The sequence below is a fragment of the Cupressus sempervirens genome, chromosome 8 (genome assembly GCF_028749045.1).
Source record: "Cupressus sempervirens isolate cs-2001-9-10 chromosome 8, ASM2874904v1, whole genome shotgun sequence".
In the NCBI taxonomy this organism is placed as follows: Eukaryota; Viridiplantae; Streptophyta; class Pinopsida; order Cupressales; family Cupressaceae; genus Cupressus; species Cupressus sempervirens.
Window position 1 is genome coordinate 152,289,301 of NC_143125.1, and position 22,966 is coordinate 152,312,266.

At 37.3% G+C, this 22,966-nt stretch overlaps 1 protein-coding gene across 1 annotated transcript; it reads right to left on the reverse strand.

The window, feature by feature from the left end:
• Window positions 1-9,225: 9,225 nt before the first annotated feature.
• On the reverse strand, window positions 9,226-10,257 carry LOC149542010 ((S)-canadine synthase CYP719A21-like). The gene has a single exon (XM_089795679.1). It carries the CDS (start codon window positions 10,255-10,257, stop codon window positions 9,226-9,228), a length of 1,032 nt encoding a protein of 343 aa, XP_089651805.1.
• Window positions 10,258-22,966: the final 12,709 nt, after the last annotated feature.

A 22,966-nucleotide genomic window follows, 5' to 3' on the forward strand; every position in this document is an offset into this window, starting at 1 on the left:
AACTCCCTACCAAGAGCCTTGAGGCCAAATCCATGAGACACAATTAGCCAGTCCCTCCATTGAAAGCTTAGTTTCTTGAATAAAGATCACATTAGGAGACTGCGACTCAATTAATCTGTGAACAACCTTTTGTATGGGGATGTTGTTCGACCCCCTTATGTTCCATGAAAACACAATCATTTATGGGGTTGAGAGAAATGATAATCAATGGGTTTCACAAACCCAGACTCAACCAAATTTTCACCCATTATCTTTACCTTCTCCTGATCAATCTTCCTACCACTCTTTGATGGTTTATCCAAAGACCCCTTTTTGAAGGATTTTTGTGGTATGCCTAAGGAAAGAGGAGCCTTATTAACCTTAGTATAATCTAAGGTCCCCTTCTATTTATTGGGGATAGGAGCCACCGAAATAGGACCCATCATGCCCTATAGTTCACCAGTATCTCCAATATCCTGCACTAGAGGAGGAAAATCAATATCCAGTTGTCTAGCCTATTGTTCCCCTGTGGAAAGAATCTGATCCTCATTCTACATATCCCCAACCTGAATCTCCTACTGCCCATTGACCTCCAAAAGAAGCTCCACTAGGGTACCTTCCTCTTGGGCCAAATCTTCAAGAGCCTCAAACCTGTTAAAGATGTCTTTGATCTGCCTGTCCCTCCAGGTTCTCTTCTTTCCTTTACCTTTGTTATGAGGCTTGACCTAAGTAAATCCCTCACTATCAACAGGTCCCATAGATGAAGTAGTCTTCCCCTTGCCCTCCCTAGGGGGTCCAAGTGTAGCCAAGGAGGGGGACTTGTTTCTGGGACAATTGTGATATAAATGCCCATATTCATGACAAATTCTGCATCTAAATGGTAAGGTCTCGTAATCTAGTAATTGGATCCAAGAAGATGATCCCATGCAAATTTCCATAGAATCTGGAAACGAATTATTTAAATCAACTTCTACACAAATATGAGCAAAGGAAATTACCTTACAATCCTATGTCTGTGTAGCTGAACCCACAGGTTTCCCAAGAAGCATCGAGATTGAGTGAAGAATGTCTTCTCTCCAGAATTCCAAAGGCAACCTCGATAAGCAGATCCACACCGAAACTCATGAGGGAATTTCCTTAGCCAAGTTAAAACCCATATGCCAGGGCTTGATGAAAAACCCCACCTAGTTAAAGAAATAAGGGCCCCTTTCGAATGCCTTATTCCTGTCTAACATGCTGGAAAAGATGACCATAAAGTAGTTATTGGCTACTAGCAGAATCTCCATATCTCCTTCTAGGTTCCACATCCAGCAAGCCCAAGATTCTAGTACATGCAGGGAAAGGTGAAGACCCAAAAACTTAGAAATAAGGGCATGATTGCTCCAGTATTCAACATCTTTTAACACTTGATCAGGTTGTATAACTAAGATTGGCTGGTCCTCGACTCTCTGCAAGCATCCATTCACTTTCTTTAGTCAAAACCCCCCTTTTGGAGAAGATTCTCCATCCCCCGATTGTTGCTTACTATTTAGATTATTGTTATTGTCATGCATTGAAGACGAAGGCTCCCCCATCACCACATCACCAGCAGGGAGCTAAGAGGAGGGAATGCCTAGATCCTTCATTTGGAATTGGCACGAGACTCAGCAATAGTGATGAGGTAATGGGGAAAAAGCCCCACTAACACAACCCACCGCAGCCCTCTCCAAAGACAAACCATAGTGATATAAAAGTTGCAGGAAGATATCTTGCGGTCAGGAAAAAATCGGCCACTCAATGCACCAATGTTGACCAATGCAGAAGACAACAAAATAGATGTAGACGACCTCCAAACCTCCAATGCACAGGTGAAGTGCAAACCAGAACATAGTAGGGGCTAGGGCACGAAAGCCCTAGTAGACACCAGAGGTTGCGCGCACGCCATCTCCTCCAAATCCTCATCCATTACTCTTTGAAATGTAGTTCTTTCCCCACACTTCAAAATATTAGTTATTGTTAGGTGCACATATTATTTTCTAAAACTGAAAAAAAAAAAAAGGCAAGTTGAATCGTCTTTCTATATTTTTATTGAAGCCGTCCATTTTATTTTTAGTCGATAGGCTTTTCTTGTGAGGTTTCTTGCAACCAATTTTTGCCTCACACTCCATAATCATTTTTCGGTAAATGGTTTTTGATTGCTAGTAAGTAGTTTTACAATTTTAGATATGATTCCTTTAGCATACTGAGCCTTAGTCTAGCCACGAGGCCTGCAATCAGCATATCATGCCAACCTATTCAACCTACACTCCACCTACCTTGCACACTAAACTGCTTTATCTAATTAGGCAAGAAGCTCAATTTTTAAAGGTGGAAGGAAATTGCCACTAAAATTATTGACTAAGAGATCTAGGATGAGCAGATGGTGAATCTGAGAAATTCATTTGGGTACAGGGCCCTCAAATTTTTTGTTTGAAAAGGATTAAATCATTGCATTCCTAGCTTTTCCTACCTCTTCTAGGATTCTGTCATCGCCCATGAGAATGAAACCACCTACCCAACTTGCAGCTCGACCATGTCCCTTGTGATCTCTTCTTCCTGTTGTCCTTCAATGTTGTGTTTCTTGATAGTTAGCTGAGGGGGTCTCCAGTAATCTGCAGCCTGATGTGTGAGGGTATCCTTGTCAAAACTCTCCTTTTCCACTCTCCAAACTAGATTTAAAATAAATTAGTTACAATATATTTAAATGATGTTTGAAATAAAGATTATGTATGCAACTATCAACAATGTAGGATTTAATCATATATGATTATTTTTAAATGTCATTTACATTGTTTTATCTAATTCGAACTCCAATTTCAATGTTTATTTTCAGAAATCATTACCAAAAAAAATATTATTTTAGTTATTTCTTATTAATTTTTTGAAAAAATGCATTTTAATGTGTCAATTAAAATGATAATTTTACACTGTATATTATGGAATAATTGTTTTTTTGCGGGTTTACAAAGCTATCTTATAATTATATTAGACTATCAACATTTTATTCTCAAAATAAGAAGAATATTGTGCAATATCTGAAATTACTTTAATTTTGACAATTTATCCACTACATTTCAAAATGAATAAAATAGATCATTTTTATTATCTCTACTCCCAAAAACATTATAAAAAGAAAAGTAAATAAAAAAAAATGAAGTGTAAGAAAAAATTAAAACAAAAATGATAATCAATTTTTTAGAACTTTGGTGTATTTAACTTTTTCTCTAAATTGAACAAATTTATTTAAAATATAAAATATATATCTAAGGCACAATTTTTGCCTCATTATTTATGGTCTCACTTGATCTTTGGTGAACTCATTCGGAACCATTCAACTTCAAGAATTATTTTTTTATGGAGGTCATCCACAAAATCTTTTTAACTATTGGATAGGGATATTCCTTACTCCTTGACTAAGAGTGAAGGACTAAGGATTATCCTTTCCAAAAAATTCTTCTACAACATCATCACTTTTTTTCATAAACTAAATGGACCTTATATGTGAGAATTTATTAGAGCACAGCATAGGAAAGGTTTATAACCTTGTAAAAATAGACTTTTTTCTATTAAAATTTTGAGAGAGTAAATATCATACCAACCAATTTGGCAAGATGCCACATCCACAAACCACCTATGTATGTAAGTATTATTAATCCACCATTACTTCCCCATCAAGCATAACTTGAAATATGAGAAAAAGGAGTAGGTCTTGACATCAAATCGTAATTAGGTTCCCAAGTTCAATACACTTTTCTCGCAAAGAAGCATAGAAGATGAGAAGTACAATTTACTACCACCTCTTAACAATTTTAAGCTGAGAAGTATAATCTTAAGAATTTTCTCATCTAGAATTAACATTTTTTTTTGACCATTTTAGGTAATAAGTTAATGTTCCATTAACATCAAGTAGCTCAAACATATGTGAATTGGAATGGGTTTAATAAAATAGTCATTCAAAACATAGAAAGTTCTTTATCACTTAGTTGTAGTATGATAATTAAACAAGTAAAAGAAACAAGCTTCCCCACATGTGATGTCCATGAGTTTGATGCCAATAAAATGGAACAATTTTTAAATGATTTTCATTCAACATATGTGAAATTATCTAAATTTTTACCTTCTTTCAAGGGAAATGTAATGTGATGTGGACTTTAAAGGCTATGCCCAAATTATTTGTTGGCTATTTCAAAATCATATTATATTATTAGTATCTTAGTTTGATACTATGGTATCTCCCTTTTTTGAAATTGTTTTATCTTATCTCCGTAAAAAAAAATTGCTTTCTCATGCAGTTCATAAAGAAGTGTTATAGGTTAACTTTAATAAAAAATCTAAGCATAAAATAATTTTCATGGTCTATAATCTCAAGTATTTCACATGACATTTGTAGTTTTACCCTTATTTTTTGGGTAGTTAAAATAAACATTTAATGCTAAATTGTACATCTCAATTCGATTAAACAAACACTATAATAACTATTTACAAATTTAATAGTATGTATTTTAAAGGTCCTACTTTACCCTTACTTTGAGTGTGGTAAAAATACATTTTAAAATAATTTATATAACATGAATACATTTACTTATACCCTCATTTATATTTCAATGACCAACCTTTAAAAAAATTAAATTTCAATTAGTTTTTTTTTAATATTTAAATTAAATGTTCAAATTGGCAAATGTAGCTTTTCGGTAATGCATTTATTTTAATAAATAATTAGCCGATACCTTTTCTTTATGAAGTTGCAAGCAACCGAAAATTCTCACACCACAAAACATCCAATACTATAAAATGGTTTTAGGCATTAAATAAATGGTTTCCCCATCAAATTTTACAAGCATAGCACTTAAATCAAAATGTATTCAAACATGTCACTTGAGTCAAAATCACTGAATCAGGCCTAAATATTGGCTATAAACTTCTAACTGCTCCCATCCCTCATAATAGAGAAAACCTTAAGAAATCTTCTTTGCAGATATGCTAGTATGATGAGATTGTGACCACTAACAACCTATCTTTATAGATAAGATTTAAACAAACTTAGTGAGTTCTTCTACTTTTGCTGGACATTTAAAATCTTTCTAGTTTTTATTCCAAAAGGTGTGATTAGTAGAATTTTTCTATATCTCTTCTACAGTTAATTAGATCCATTGATCATTCATGTCACTCTCTACTCAGCTAGATTGCCATTCTGTCAATGCTGCCAAGATAATTCAGATTGGGTGCGATGGGATTTTCAATGATTCATCTATTTTGGGGCTCCCAATTTGGCAACTAGGGTTCAAGCCTTTGTGCAAGCTATTTAGAACTATAATAGTTCACATATTTTGGCCAAGGTGAATTCCTTCATGGTGGATCTATCGAACGAGTGTAGAGCAATTGATTTTTGGGGATCATACTAGAGGTTTTATGTGTTTGATTTTTTCACTCAATTGAAAGTTACCATTTAGGGAATTTGTTGCATATAGGGCTTTGGATTGAGAGAAAAAACAAGGCTTCTATTTGAGATAACAATTCATTGAGATTTAGTGTCATTTATTGGATCATTCATCTTTTTCAATAGGGTAACATTTGGTGTTAAGATTCATACCAATAGCACGGATTCAATTTTGTTTTTGCTTTCCATTTTGTAAGTATTGTTAAGAGTCTAACCTACTATTGACAAGGAATAGCTTCTAGGGGAAACCAGGTTTGAACCCTTAACTAGAAGCTAAAAATCATAAAGCTCTCAAAAATGGCTTTATCCATTCCAAGCATTGCTTCTCTAATCAAACCCTTGACATTAGTTCGACTTCCAAAAAGCCATACTCAACTCATCCTTCTACTTGCACCACCCCCCAAGAAGTGATGGATATGTAGATTGACAAGTTTTTTGACAACTATTTCTTCAAATATTTTTGTTGAGTTGTAAATTGAATAACATTTGTCTCTCTTGAGTTGTAGTATTTTGTGGGTTTACAATTGTCAAAATATAGCATCTAATGTCCATTTTATTAAATGTTCTATATCAAGCTATAGATTTTTTTTGCTATTACCTTATTGAGTAATTTCTCTCCACTTTTGATTGACGAGTGTTAGCATTAAGAAGATATGTGCCCTTATCTTTGGTGTGTATGATGATACTGTTAATGTTGGTGAAGCAATATGATTATGGAGAGGTGACCAAGGTATCTAATTGTCATTTACTCAGCTATGGTGTTCGATAGATATTTTAATGCTCTATGTATTAAGACTTTATCAGTTGAGTAATCTATGTTTCTATAGGTATTTTTAATTTTGACCAAGCCAAGTTAGTGAATACTAGTAAGTAACTGTAGATTCTTATTTTGTACATGTTCCCAAGCCCATTTAGGCATAGGTAGAGGAGATTACCAGAAATGTTGTTCAATCTAGTTTTACATCTAGCAATTTCATTTTGTTGCAAACTTTCAAAGTCTTTTCAACAAATCCATTTTGTGAATACATCTCTTTGAGCCATTTAGTCTACTAGATCACTTCCTTTCATCAATTTGGAGTCATATGTAAATAAGTTTCAACCCCATTACATACTTCTTAATAATTATCTTATTCCTTGTCACTATCACCAATAGCTTGGGCTCTTAGTTTATAATATATGTTGTTTCTTCTTTATTAAGTTTACTTTCATTTTCATCAATTCTTTTCTTTTAGCTTACCTCTTTGTACATCTCATAAGTTATTTTTTTGGGAGTTCAAGTAATTATATTTATTTTCACATGTTATGATGGTTCAATTTAACATTTTAAAAAATTTAAAATATAGATATTACAAAAATATTTTCTAAATAGTAAAAATATCTTATTCTTTCATAAAATTTAAAATTTTAAAATTATCAACAAAATAATACAAAGAATCAAACTAAATTATTATTTTTAAATCTATTTAAGAAAGTTAAGTAATTAGACTTATTTTCCATTGTTCTAACTTAATAGTTTTCATAATAAAATATAAAGAACATTAACTTTATAATAATAAAAAATTATTCCTTCATAAAATTTAAGATTTTTAAATTATTAATAAACAAAATAAAAAGATTTCACATAAGTTATTTTTTACCTCTATATTTTTTATTAAAGACTGTTTAAAAAATTAATGAACTATATTAATTGTTAAACATTTAACCTTATTAATGAAATATACAACTTTTATTATTAATAAATCATTTTTTAAATTCCATTTTTTTTTCAAAAAAATCTTAATCATATTTCAACGTCCATGTAAATCTCATCTTACTTTACTTAATATTGGATGTTTGAGCTCATGGGAAGTCTTGGCTTTGTTAGCATCACCTAGACATGCAATAATTGCTAAGTGTTCCATTCATTTTCATGATATATGGGTTCTTGTGAGCCACTACTCATGAAACATGTGACTCAAAACCTACATACTTGAATCATGATAAAATATCACAATTTAACTTGCCATGGAAAAAATATCCTACTTATCAATTGAAACAATATACTACTTATCAATTGATGAGCTCAAGGAGATTTATAATGAATGATTCATAAAGAACAAAATTTGTTGAAGACCTTCCATTTTATAGACTTCCTTACGTAATATGAAGCTTCATTTATGATTTCCAATCAAACATCTATCGGTGTATCCCTTGCACCTTTTTTGGGGGTGCAAGTGCTAGTTTATTATTAAATTAAATGTATGCATTTTACATTTGGTCAGCACCACGTGCAGGCAATTGTGAACGCTACCATAGTCAAGAAAACAACACTATCTCTATGTTTAAAAACTTTGACTACAATTTTGGTCAACGTTATAGTTGTAGAAAGTAATCTCTTGTGACAATTATTAAACTCTTGGCACTCATTGGATGTAGGTGATGCTCATAGAGGTGACATATCGGGACTTTTCGGGAGGTCACCCATCCCAGTACTACGCCATCTCAAGCACACTTAACTACAAAGTTTCCTCCATGCTTAAACCCACTCTACTTGCAAGCCCATTTGTAAAACCTTCACCAAGTGTTGTTCCTTATGAATAATATATCTTCAAATATGACTATTTTTAGAAGACTTTATATTTTGTCAAACATATTTTTATTATATATATATATATATATATATATATATATATATATATATATATATATATATATATATAAACTTAAATAAATTTGTCTAATGTATTTTCTCATCTTGAATGGGATCTCAATATTTATAAAATCAAATATAAAACTAGTAATTTCATACATATTATTTAATAATAAACTTGTATCTGTCAAATATTAAAGTTACACAATTATTATTTTTTAAAGAACTATTTTTAAAAAAAAATTTGATGGATAATAATATAGTGTTAAATAAATATATTTTTTTGGTACTAAAATAACAAATATATTGAATAGATTAAAATATTATAAAAATAATCATTCATTTTCATTATCATAGGCATGCCACTACAAAGCCGAACTTAAATATAAAGTAGACTATGCCTTCACAAGAACCACCTTTATATAAAACATGCCACTCTAATAGTACGAATACTAATATATGCTTTCTTATTATGTAAGAGAAAGTGTGGAAAGATAGGGGAAGTGTAAAGATAACTTCTACTATGTGTCTAAATAATTGATTGTGTTATTTGTAATTGAGTACTATCTTATTATTTGAATTATTGTGCACATAAACAGATGAATACATCACATATTAAAGTGACTAGACTAAAAATATTCAAAATAGTCAAAGCTGACTTACTTATATAAAAATATCATTCTAGGTCCGTTTGGTTCTTGGAAGATGACAAAAATTGACTTTTTCAAAATTTGGATTTGAAAATTTTCTTGTTTGTTTCAAAATTGGCAAAATGGAATTAGAATACCGAACTTCCAATTTTGTCTCAAAACCAAGTTGTGTGGCTTCCTACTAGTAAGTAGGAATTGAAAATCAAAACCTGCTTGTTTTTTGAGGAGTGTAAACACACTAGATTGGACTAATTTTTGAAGTTTGCCTTCAACTCCAAGTTTATGCATAAAAATGTGTCTTCACATGCATCTTCCAAGTGAAACAAACAGTTCAAGTAAAATTCCAAAAATAGGAATGAAGATTTGGCAAAACCAATATTTGTAGAAATCCTGATTTCTACAATTCCACAAATCAAGCAGACTAACGTATTAGTCAAACACCCCTTACATTGTGTATTATTGAAAATATGATAGATGGCATAAACATCACATACTAAAGCTTGATTCTTAGACTAACCTAGACAAGGCCTAATTCGAACTTCCAAATGATACTCCATGGACATGAGCACACTTGGAATATCCTGAGTGAGATCCGGAAGAACACCTTCTTTAGCAGAATTCCACTTGAACGTCTTCAATAGATTGGCGAAAGTAATGGGAACATGCACGCTTGCCACATCCATTCCCGCACACACCCTCCTTCCTGCTCCAAATGGAAGATACGCCATCCTCACATTATTCTTCTCCATGAATCTCTCAGGCCCGAACTCATCAGGATCCTTCCACACCTCCGGATCATTGGCCACACTGTGTAGATTGAACAGCACTGCTGATTTTGCAGGAATGTTGATGCCCATCACCTTACATTCTTCCTCCGTCTGGTGAACCATCCCAAGCGGTGCAATGGATTCTTTTCTCAGCATCTCCTTCACCACACTTTGTATGTATGGCAACTTCTTCAAATCATCTAAACTAAAAAACCCACTTTTACCTTCCCTCACAATCTCTTCATGAGCCTTCTCTTGGATATGAGGATTTGTTATGAGGTAAGCGAGAGCCCATTCTATGGCAGTAGAAGTTCTGTCTACTGTAAGAATAAAGAGTTCATACAAGTCGAATGCTATTTCTTCATCTGACAACTTTGAAGAATCCTTTGACTCCCCCATTTCTAATTCCTCCTCTTCCCCAACGGACAACAAACAATTCAAGAAATAGCAAGGAGCAGTTCTCCTCAATAACTCTCTATAACTGCAAGAAAATCTTATGAAGGGTAACATGAGACGAAGAACATCATCTCTGAGAGACTTCCAACTCCTCTCAGTCCTCATCGACCAAGGAACAAAGAAACGAGTAGCAAGAAATTGATCAAGAAGCATGTCTCCTCTTTTACTCAAGAAAATATCTTGAGCAACATATTCTTCAAGTTGGGACAAGAAAACATCGTCTTCAAAGTCAGGTCCAAAGCACAAGGAGGAAATAAAGTTCATTTCCATAATCTTCAATGCATAAAATGGCTTCACCACACCATTATTATTCTCTCTCATTTCATTCTCTACCTTGGTGATGAGTTTCTTGAGACTGGCCTTCTGAGAGGAGCATTGAAGGGAGAGATGGGAAGGGCTGAGAACATTGTTGTGGAGGAGTCTTCTAAGCCTAGTCCAGTGGTGGTTGTAGGGAGAACTAATCATGGTCCTAAAAGAGTCACTTGTAAACTGCCTTGAATAAAGAGGAGGGCCACTAGAGAAGTTGGTGGCTTGGTTAACCAAGGCCTCCCATATTGGGGTCTGACCAGTGAGGATTACAATGGGTGATGGACCCATCCAGATTGTCATGACGGGGCCATATGATTTGGCCATGGATGTCCATATGTTGGTGGAGATGGAGGCCATGATGCTACTTTTTGCTTTGTGGGTGTAGAGATCAGGGAAAGAAGAAGAGCAAGGATTGAAAGTAGGACTAGGAGAATGAAAGTCATTTGTAGTGTGGGACTATTGTGAAGGAAATGGAAGTGGGGAAGATATCTAAGAGTATCTTGCATTGTCTCCATGAGTAAGTGCTTGCAGAGCTTAGATGGGTGGTGGAGGACTTGTTAGGAAGATTGGACATATAAATATAGAGAGTTTGGTTAGTTTTCCTTTAAAAATAAGAACGAGCACTACCTGGTCAGCACTAGGCGTTTCTGATTGGGTTGAAATTATGACCATTCTATTTTTATTTTTACTTTTTTTGGTTGGGGGAGGATGACAACAACGAGTCGATTCTGTTTGGAAGTATTCAGGTACATATCATATGTTCAACACTTCTTAGACCACAGATACGTAGACAGAGGTTACTTAAAGCGAGTTTAATAATTGTCATAGTTTTGTTCCAGATATCTTTTCTTGTCTTTCTAATAGCTGATTATTCGTGTGTTAATGGTCAATCATTTTTAGATTTTTTAAACTTTTTTTATTGGTGATTGACCGATTTGTGCACCATTAAGGGAGACGACCAAGTGGCCGCCTAGGCTAACTTTTGTGCGCTTACAACTCCTAATCCGTATGTCAAAATTTGCTGATTTTTTCAGTGAACTTGCATAAGTGAGTGAAGAGCTTGAAGCTAACCTCTCGACTTTTCCGCATTTATGGAGCTCTGTGTAGAACTTGTAGAGTTTGAGGTGGTCTAAAAGTGTCATTATAAAACATTCACCCATAACCTATTATGTTCACCTTCTATAGTGCTAAAAAAAATATTTTTTGCACAAACGGACCAATCAACAACCAAGAAAGCTAAAAAATGTTCAATTATTAGTAAATGTGCAATCGACTATTAGTACATGTGCTATCATTTTGGGGGGCTTTTTATGAGCGGTAACTGGGGAAATCTATAATGGTAGATGTAACACTAATTGGAACATAGGCAACTATTGGGTCTTCTCCCCTAGGGGAAGAGACCCAATAACTAATAGGAGGTCCAACAATCATGATAGTTTTGTCATAGATACCCCCAATTACCATTCTTTAAAGAACCCCAACGAATGAGAGCACATGTACACACTATTGGTTCATGAACATAGTAGTTTCAGGTGAACATTTTGAAATGACAATTTTGAACCGCTTTGTGCTCCACAATCCGAAGATATCCAAAAGCCGAAATCTTAGCTCTAAGCTCTTCACTCACCTATGGAGGCACACTGAAAAAGTTAGCAAAATCTGACTAACAGTATGGGTGGCTACAGGGGGCTTTCCCCTGTTGGGATATTTCATAAAAGACTAGAGGACATTTAATCACAAGTACTTGTATTTTTTGAGTAGGCAACTATTAGTACATGAACAAGTATGAGGTGAATATTTTGAAGTCATAATTTTTGTGCACTTTGCAATCCACCATCCACACAAAGATCTTTGAGATCCAAAAGAATAAGAATAAACCTTTAATATATATATATATTTTTGTGCAATTCTTTTTTTGTCTTGAGATTATGGTTATTTTATTAAAATTATTTTCTTTCACTAAAGACATAACTACAAATATTATAAATAATACAAAATATTCTTTTCAAATTATATATTTATTATGTCATCATGTATTTTCTAGAATGTTTTTGGTTTCAATTGTGTTACTGCTTTTACATCAATGTTTTAGATTTCTTCATCTTAATGATGGATCACAGAGTGTGATCTGAAACATCGACGATCACACTCTGTGATTCATCATTGAGATGAAGAAAGATTATGTCTCTCTTATCTTGATGATGGATCACAGAGTGTGATCTGAAACATCAATGCAAAAATAGTAACACAATTGAATCTAGAAACATTTTAAGAATTCTATAGACTGTGGAAATTTGCTCTCTACTATCATATATTTGACTAGATAAAAATCTTATTTTAATCAATTAATTTTCAATTAAAATATAATAATTAAATTATTTTAATTGAAAATATCCAACTAACAATAAAATGATAATGTATCACTCCTTAGTTTCAAACCTTATCTTTCAATAATATTTTTATGATTATTCTTATCTTTTGAAACAATATCTTTTCAAATATGTTTTTAATTGAAATTGAACCCTAACTTAGTAGATGTTACCTACCTTCAACTTTTGACTTCAAAGTTTGTAACTATAGACATGTTAGATGGACTGAAATTTTACAAGAAGTGAGAGTAATTAGTTCATTTTGATTGTCTTGAAGCAAGCCAATATAATTATAAATATATGTTAATTTAAAATATTTGTGACAAAATTATAAATTAATTCAAAAATATTTTACAATGATAATTATGAAAGTTTTAAATTTCTTTATTTCTTTTATAAAAATTGAAATTCAATAAATTTTATTTTTAATAATAATGTTTCAATATAAAATTTAAAACTTTTTATTTCGAATATATGTTAACATTTATAATTAATTTAACATTAGCAAGAGTCTACAACACTAATTTGTGAATTTGAACATATTATTCAGTTTTAAAAAATTAATATTGCTTAAAGGATAAATCATTAAAACATATTTTTATAGTAAACAAAAGTGACATAAGTGAAAAAAAAACTCCTACTTAATAAAATTAGTGACACCCACTTGTCAAGTGACTTCTTAAGGTTGTCCTTTAGGACCTTAATTTTAATACTGTACTCTATAGTTTTTATGCTAAGGTTAACTCTTCTTGATTTTGTCTTCTGTAACACATGTTATATGTTGGTATAGTAGTAAATGGTCTTTTGTTTTTTTTAGAGGTAGTGTAATGCCTCGCCCAGAGATCCTTGGAAACAAGGATGAAAACAAGACAGAACAAATTTTATTTTTTACAAGTGTAAAAGCACATGAGACAACCTACACAAACCAAAAGATCACAACGGAAGACTGAAAGACAACCAAGCACCAAGGGATCTCCAAACGCCACTACCAACTAGAACACAATCACAATGCCACAAAGACCTACCAAGCTGAAAGACATAAGCTGACTCTTGGAAACTGGCTAAGTCTGAAATCCTGAAGCTCTGAAATCCTGAAGCCCTGAAATTTGGCTAAGTCTGAATTTCTGAAGCCCTGATTTTTCCTAGAATCTACACCTTAGCTCGTAGAGGTCTGAAACCCATCTCAAATGAATTGTCGCATATATTAAAATATATCTTAAGTATAAGGAATTAAATATACGTCGACTTATACTTAAACAATATATTTTAAGCCCCTTACAACACCTAAGAAGCACTAGGAAGGTAAGAAAACCAAAAGGGTATCTAAAACCAACTTTCAAACTTTATTTCGACAAGCCGAACTAGCCCTTGTTTTTCGCGCGAAGATAGAGCACCATTATTTCTTCTCATGCGAAGACTTTCACCGGCTCACGCGAGTACTTTTCATCCTCGCGTGAAGACTTCATTTCCCGTGTGAAGATTCTCATTCTCGCGCGAAGATTCTCATCCTCGCGTGAAAGAGAATCATCCTCCCGCGAAGATTTGAATCAGCACGCATCCAAAAACATAAAAACCAGGCTAGAAAAAGAACGAAACAAAGTTCCTCCACACCGGGGAGTACCGGATCCACTTTTCGAGGTAAGGACACTCGAATCCAAGCTAAGAGATGGACAACTAGAAGCAAAGTCTAACCATCTAAAACAATAGCAAGGGAAGAACAGAAGGAAACATTGCCATAAACTAAAGTAACATCGCAGTGAGCATGAAAATAACCTCTTACATTTAAGCATAAATATCAAAGCAATAAACCAATTAACCAAACTAGGTACGCGGTTCCTCCCAACCATCAATGATGTCATAAGACCATCGTGGGCCCTACCCATCCCCCGCGCATAACATCCCAAGCCACCAATTAGATCATCGGTGCTGTCGTGATAGGGACATCACTACTAAACATGCTACAATATAAGTAATGAAATCTAACATGCTAGTAGTAACATAAGATAACCCTAAAATTAGATAACATCATCTACTACATGCTAATCATCATAATGAGGAAAGCATTAAAACTAACATCATCTAAGCATGATAACATCATAATGAGAGCATAAATCACAAGAAGCATACTCTGTATACCGAAGTACCAAGTGACACATCCAGCAACGATCACGCTAGAACAATGGACCGTCTCTATACATCGGTCCCTAGTAGTGGTGAAGGTAGCTACGCCTCCCAACCACATGGCACTCATAGGTCCACACCCGCCATGCTGATGGAGATGATGATCCAACCACACACACTCAAAACAACAACCATGGCTAACACACACGCCAAGCAGTATGATGACTGAATCCAAGACATAGACAATGCATAAACTACAGGTCCTGGTCAGACATCTCAATGGCTACTACGTAGGGACTAACATCATGGAGAGTCACTTGGCATCGAAAAGCCCAAGCTAGTATAGGCAGCTACTCTTCTCAACAGAAGGCACACAACCTAGGGCAGCTACTCTTCACGACGGAAGGCGCACAACCCACACATTTTAATTATCTTGTATTTATTACCACCCAAAGTTTTAATTTAATTATCACTTATATAAAACTTCCTCTGCCAACCGGGAAGTAGTCACCAGGTTACAGGATAGAAGCCCCCTCCATATGCTACCCTACCCTACCCATGCTCATCCAACAATGAGTGCCCGAAGGAATGCAAACTCCCAACCCAACCCCAATGATCACAACTTTCAAAAGTACCATGGAAGATCGAGCCCCGTAGGTCACCCGACAATGTACATGTGTGTGGCGCACCACCATCACAGAGATCATACACAAGGACAGGATGAGAATGCAAATAGAAGTCAATCGACCGAAAAACAGAATCGGGATGACGGATGCTACAAGCATCCCAATGCAACAAAAGATGCAAAAGTGTTCTGACTGGTATCCAAACGGATCATCCAGGTCCACGAACCACAATGTGCCAAGAAAACTCGAGAAAACAGGGTGGCACGCAAAATGAGGTAAAAACCCCAAATTTTGGAAAAATTCCAAAATTAAAAACCATTTGGCCTTTGGGTTCAAAAACCCCAAAAATCCAAAAATAATTGAAAACGGACACCGTATGCAAAAACGACCAGCATAACGGCCCAAAAACCCAAACCCCCATTTCAAAAATAGGTAAAATGTTCATACCCGACCAACCGGGCAGAACCAATAAATAGAAACGGAGGGGAACACTAGTTCTCATCCGCCTAACATACAGCTATAAGAAATGGAAGTAAAAATGGAGTAAAACCAATAAAACGGGAAGGCCCTACCTGATGGAAAAAGGGCAGAAACCGAAACCCGCACAATAAAATAATCAATCCGCCAAAACTATTGAAACTGACGGCAAAGCAAGAACTCCGCGAGCTGAATCCAACGAGATCAACCTCGCAAAGATCCCATGCTCACAGCTCCCAGAACAAACAAAACAAGAATCCTACAGAAGAGGATTTCCAAATTGCTCTCCAAATTTCAATTTCCAAAATGTGAGAAGTGAATAATGAATTCACTTTTCCAATATTTATTCATTTTGAGTGAATAGCTGGTAATGGAAAATAGCTAGCTGGAGTAGTTAAACTCCGAAACAACCCAAACGAAAACAGGTTATTATCCGTAATGGAAATTCACCTAAGGCAAAGCTGCCAGAAATTAAATCCAAAAGATTAAAAACCCGAAAACCCAAAATTACAGAAAAACACTTAACACTTTTGCGACAAATGCAAACTTCTAAATGCACAAACATGTTCACTGGTCTAATCACATAATGCAATTGAGTTCGGATTTACTAATCACCGAAAGGTTTTAATATAAAACAAGTAAGTAAGGATACGTCGACCATATAGGAGCGACATTGGCAAAATATGAATAGCTGGATCACTAACTCCATAGGCCTTTGCCAGGGATGTAATTCCTGCACACTAGAACACACGATCAAGTGCAATTGCATATAATATAATAGCCGAAGCAATTAAAGCATTTAAATAACTCATTAATCCATTTACACCACTCACATTCGCATTAATCATAAAAGACGAGAATGAAGTAAATAACCATTGTATAGAATCCATCTCATAACATAGTCAACAATTAGGTCCAATACATCATATTGCCAGATAATCAGTTATCATAGATCTACTGTCATCTCAAAATAACATCAACATGCAAATATGATAAACTAAATAGCATAGTAAAAAAGCATCTATGGTATGGAAATCAAAATATAACATTCGACCCTCAGGTCGTCTCAAGGTACAAATATCAAAAGAGTATCAAGTATCTCTCAAAACAAAAATAGACAAGGTACAGACTACAAACACGAGAGGCACTACATCCTCCCCCACTAGTATAGGCTTACTCCTGGAAGCCAGCAAAAAGGTAGGGGTACAATCCCCTAAATCGTGTAGCATCTTCCCAAGTCACAGAGGCCTCATCGCTTAGGTCCCATTGGACCCTTACCTGCTCTATGTCCTTACCTCGCAAGGTCAGCCTCCGGTGCTGTAGGATACAAATGGGCTCCAAAGTAAGCTGCCCGTCCGCTACCTGCAAAGCATCCCAATCAAGAACATGGGTCACATCAGGGATATAATGCCGCAAAACAAAAACATGGAAAACATCATTTATGCGCGATAGGCTAGGTGGCAACGCTAGACGATAAGCAACAGGACCAATCCTCTTGAGGATCTCAAAAGGTCCAACAAAACGTGGTGCCAACTTAGAGCCTTTCCCATAACAGATAGGGCTCTTCCTCGGCCGCACTCTCAAAAACACCCTGTCACCAACAAAAAAGTGACGATCCAACCTATGGGCATCTGCATACTTCTTCTGCCTGTCCTGAGCAGTAACCAAATGCTCCCTAATGTGAACAACCTGCTGCTCCATATCCTGAAGCATCTCTGGACCCAAAAGAACATAGTCCTCCAAACGATCCCAACTCAAAGGGGTACGACATGGTCTGCCATACAAGGCCTGAAAAGGTGACATGCCAAGTGAACTATGATAACCATTGTTGTATGCAAACTCAACAAGGTATAAATAGTCCTCCCACTTCTCTTGCCTATCCATAACATACATGTGAAGCATATCCTCCAGAACCTGATTTACTCTCTCAGTCTGACCATTGGTCTCTGGGTGATAGGCTGAACTGAAATTGAGCTGAGCGCCCAACGCATGCTGTAGAGATGTCCATAGTGCAAAAGTAAACACTGGATCTCTATCTGAAATGATATGACGAGGGATCCCATGCAAACGAACAATATCCACCATGAAAACATGCGCTACGGAAGAAGCAGTGTAGGATGCTCTCATGGGTGAAAAATGTGCTACCTTGGAAAACTTGTCCACTGTCACCATGATACAATCATGTCTCCGCGATGACATAGGCAACCCTGTAATAAAATCAATAGATATCGTATCCCACTTCCACTCTGGAATGGTATGTGGCTGCAAAAGACCCACCGGATGCTGATGCTCTGCCTTCACTCTCTGGCACTCGAGACATCTAGCAACAAAGTCAGCAACATTGCGTCTCATCCCTACCCAGAAGTATAGCTGTTTGAGATCAGCGTGCATCTTCTTGACTCTAAGATGTGCAGAATATGGTGCACGATGCGCTTCTGACAAAACTAAGGTACGAAGATCACCCGACAAGGGTACATAAATACACCCTGAGTGTCGCAATAATCCATCTGACTCAAGCATATAACCTGAAAATCTCCCCTCAAGGGTACGTCCAGACTCGATCTCTGCCCTCACCTCCTGATACCAAGAGTCACTAGGCAAAGCCTCCAAAATACAGCTTCGCAAGTCCACTCCCAATGACATCACTGATACCTCATGTCACCTCCTGCTCAAGGCATCTGCAACAACATTCTCCTTCCCTTTGATGTAATGAACATCAAATTCATACTCGCATAGGAACTCCATCCAACGACGCTGTCGTGCATTCAAGTTTGGTTGAGTAAAGATATACTGCAAGCTCCTATGATCGCTATGCAACTCAAACCTGTGTCCCAAAAGAAAATGCCTCCAACGTACAAGGGCATGCACTACGGCCACAAGTTCCAAATCATGAGTGGGGTAGTTTAGCTCATGGTCCTTGAGTTTTCTAGACTCAAACACAATCACTCAACCATCCTGCATTAACACCGCACCCACACCTTCCAACGAAGCATCTGTGCAAACCATAAAATCACCTACAGGATTAGGCATTGCAAGGATTGGTGCACTAGTCAAACACTCCTTAAGAGCCACAAATGCTGCCTCACATTGGTCTGACCAAAAAAACTTCTTCCCTTTCCTCTGAAGAGAAGTGATGGGATGGGCTACTCGTGAAAAATCCTTCACAAAGCGATGGTAGTAACTCGCTAATCCCATGAAACTACGAACCTCTGAGACATTAGTGGGTGCCGGCCAATCCATGATAGCACGAATCTTCTCCGGATCCACTACAATTCCATCACCAGTGATGATATGTCCCAAATACTTCACCTCTGACTGGAAGAACCCACATTTACTCAGGTTGCCATACAGCTGATGGTCTCTCAAGTACTGCAATACCTGACATAAATGGACTTCATGCTCCTCCACAGTCTTCGAGTAGATCAATATGTCATCCAAAAACACAATGACACACTGATCGAGGTACATGCAAAATACCCCATTCATCAAACTCACGAACACTGATGGTGCATTGGTCAACCCAAAAGGTACAACTGTGAACTCGTAATGCCCATATCGTGTACAAAATGTTGTTTGATGAATATCAGCCTCTTGGATACGAAGCTGATGGTATCCCGACTTTAGATCAATCTTTGAGAACACTCGTGCTCCCTTCATCTGATCAAACAAGTCATCTATCCTTGGCAAAGGATAACGGTTCTTCACCGTCACCTTATTCAATTGTCGGTAGTCAATGCACAAATGCAAAGAACCATCCTTCTTCTTCATGAAGATGACTGGTGCATCCCACGGGGATACACTAGGATGAATGTGGCCCTTGGCCAATAATTCCTCCAACTGCAACTTGAGCTCACTCAACTCCTGAGTAGTCATGCGGTAAGGAGCTCGTGAAATCGGTTCTGCTCCTGGTACAAGATCGATCCGAAAATCAATGTCACGCTGCGGTGGCATACGTGGAATCTCATCAGGAAACACATCAACATACTCACGAAGGAGTGGGTGATCGTCGAGTGTTACCATATGGCTCTCGGCTTCCTCAAGATCACTGAGAGATACAAGAAACAACTGACAACCCTTTCGCACACTCCACTTTAGCTGATTAGCTGAGATAATACGAAGCGAGACTGGTTGTTGAACTCCCAAAAGTTCCACCTGCCCACCTGTGTCATCCACACACTATACCACCTTACGATGGCAATCGATATTGGCCTGATGGGCAGCTAACCAATCCATGCCCAACACAATGTCATACGATCCCAAAGGTAGAATGCGTAGATCCACTGTGGTGGTGAAGGTTCCCAAATCCAAACAACTCCTAACCAATGAGTCAACAGCCACCTTAGAACCCATGGCTAACTCAACCTACCATCTATCAACCTGACGCATTGCCACTAGCCCACATCGCTGAACAAGAGATGGTGAAATGAAAGAATCGGTGGCACCAGAGTCAAACAAAACTGAAGTTGAAATACCATGCAACATACCTGTAGCCTCGACTACTGTACCTTGATGCTCAGCTTGATGGTTGTCAACCGCCGCAAAGACTCTATGATTCTGACCCGCATCTCCTACAGTAGGCTCAGATCTTGCTGCTCCCTTACCAGGTCCTGTAGATGGTTTGATGGGACAATCATAAGATTTATGGCCAGGTTGGCCACAAGAGTAACAATTCTAGAAAAGTTGGGTCCTGTCCCACGACCACTCTGAGTAGCACTAGGTTATGGTGCACTACCTCTGCTGGAAGTCTGCTGACTGAACTGAGGAGGATGATCTTGGTGAGATTTCTAGCCTCTGTTCTGATTATCTCCTTTCTTCCCTGAGGTACCAGAATATAGCCTCCCTCTAGCCCTATGTCGATAACGACCTTTCTTACCCCCTTGAGGGGGTTCTGATTGGGCTTGATCCTTTCCAGTGGACAGGGTAAACTGAGAATCTTGTCTTGAATACCTTGCACTTTGGTTCTGAGAACCAGATCTACTACTAAATCCTCTAGCCAAATTTTCCTCTGCAATACGTGCCTTCTCTACCGCGAGCACAAGAGTTCTGGGCTGATGCATTCGGACTTCTCCAATGAGGGAATCCTTAAGGCCTCCAATAAAATGATGCGCTAAGAGAAAATCATCATTGTTGTAGCATGAATACTGCCTAAGTTCAAAGAACCGGATCTCGTGCTGATCCACAGTCATATTCCCTTGACGGATAGCATGGAACTCATCAGCACGAGCCTCCCTGTACTAAGGAGATAAGAATCTCTCTCAGAATCTCTCCTCAAAAATCTCCCAGGTGAGATCTGCAACGCTAAGCTGAAGCTTCTGACTCTCAATATTCCACCAAATGGATCTGTGGTCCCTCAACTGCATAATTGCACAACGGGCCCTCATGTTGGTTGAATATGGATACATGGTGAAGCAGCGCTCCATGTCTAGCAACCAAGTCTCAGCCTTGAGGCCACTTCCCTTACCATCAAAAGGTGGTGGTTTGGAACTCTGAAGGGACTTCATGATATCCAACCTGATGGAGTCCTCACTATTGCGGTCTCTACCACCCCGACGGTGTCCTCTGCCACCTGGTGGAGTAAGAGAATGCTCACGATCATGTTCCTCCTCTCTATGCTCAGAGTGATGGGAACCTCCATGATGAGATCCCTCTTCCTGATTTTGATTCTGCTGGCGCTCCTCAACACAAGGGCCCAAAAGAGCAAGAATCTGTTGGAGGATAGGCATCACCGCCCCTCCGCCATTCTGATCACCAATATTACCAAGTTCTTCCCCTCCTCCCTGACATTCCTCTTCATGGTGCTCATTTTCACGGTTACCACTATGGGTACCACCACGGCCACCAGGTCTATGTGCAGGAGGCATCACTGATAGGAAGCAACAAGATAATGTCAGAACAATCAGATCACAGCATAAGAGTTAGAACAATAAACCAAGGAGAAAACAGATAATAAAACAAGATAGCAATACACAACAGAAAGAAAAACCATAGTGGAAGCATAACACAGAGATCCCAATGTTGCAACATGGGCTCTGATACCAGATGTAATGCCTCACCCGGAGATCCTTGGAAACAAGGATGAAAAAAAGACAGAAGAAATTTTTTTTTTTTACAAGTGTAAAAGCACATGAGACAACCTACACAAACCAAAAGATCACAATGGAAGACTGAAAGACAACCAAGCACCAACGGATCTCCAAACGCCACTACCACTTAGAACACAATCACAACGCCACAAAGACCTACCAAGCCGAAAGACATAAGCTGACTCTTGGAAACTGTCTAAGTCTGAAATCCTGAAGCCCTAAAATTTGGCTAAGTCTAAATTTCTGAAGCCCTGATTTTTCCTAGAATCTACACTTTAGCTCGTAGAGGTCTAAAACCCATCTCAAATGAATCGTAACTTATACTTAAACAATATATTTTAAGCCCCTTACAACACCTGAGAAGCACTAGGAAGGTAAGAAAACCAAAAGGGTATCTAAAACCAACTTTCAAACTTTATTTCGACAAGCCGAACTAGCCCCTATTTTTCGCGTGAAGATAGAGCACCAGTATTTCTTCTCACGCGAAGACTTTCACTGGCTCGCGCGAGTACTTTTCATGCTCGCGCGAAGACTTCATTTCTCGCGCGAAGAAATCCGCGGCTCGCGCGAAGATTCTCATTCTCGCGTGAAGATTCTCATCCTCGCGTGAAAGAGAATCATCCTCCCGTGAAGATTTGAATCAGCACGCACCCAAAAACATAAAAACCAGGCTAGAAAAAGAACGAAACAAAGTTCCTCCACACCGGGGAGTACCGGATCCACTTTTCGAGGTAAGGACACTCGAATCCAAGCTAAGAGATGGACAACTGGAAGCAAAGTCTAACCATCTAAAACAATAGCAAGGGAAGAACAGAAGGAAACATTGCCATAAACTAAAGTAACATCGTAGTGAGTATGAAAATAACCTCTTACATTTAAGCATAAATATCAAAGCAATAAACCAATTAACCAAACTAGGTACGCGGTTCCTCCCAACCATCAATGACATCATAGGACCATCGTGGGCCCTACCCATCCCCCGCACATAACATCCCAAGCCACCAATTAGATCATCGGTGCTGTCGTGATAAGGACATCACTACTA

What these genes read in the sequence shown, in the direction of transcription:
- LOC149542010 (XM_089795679.1), bottom strand. Translation starts at nt 10,257, where the DNA reads ATGAGAGAGAATAATAATGGTGTGGTGAAGCCATTTTATGCATTGAAG.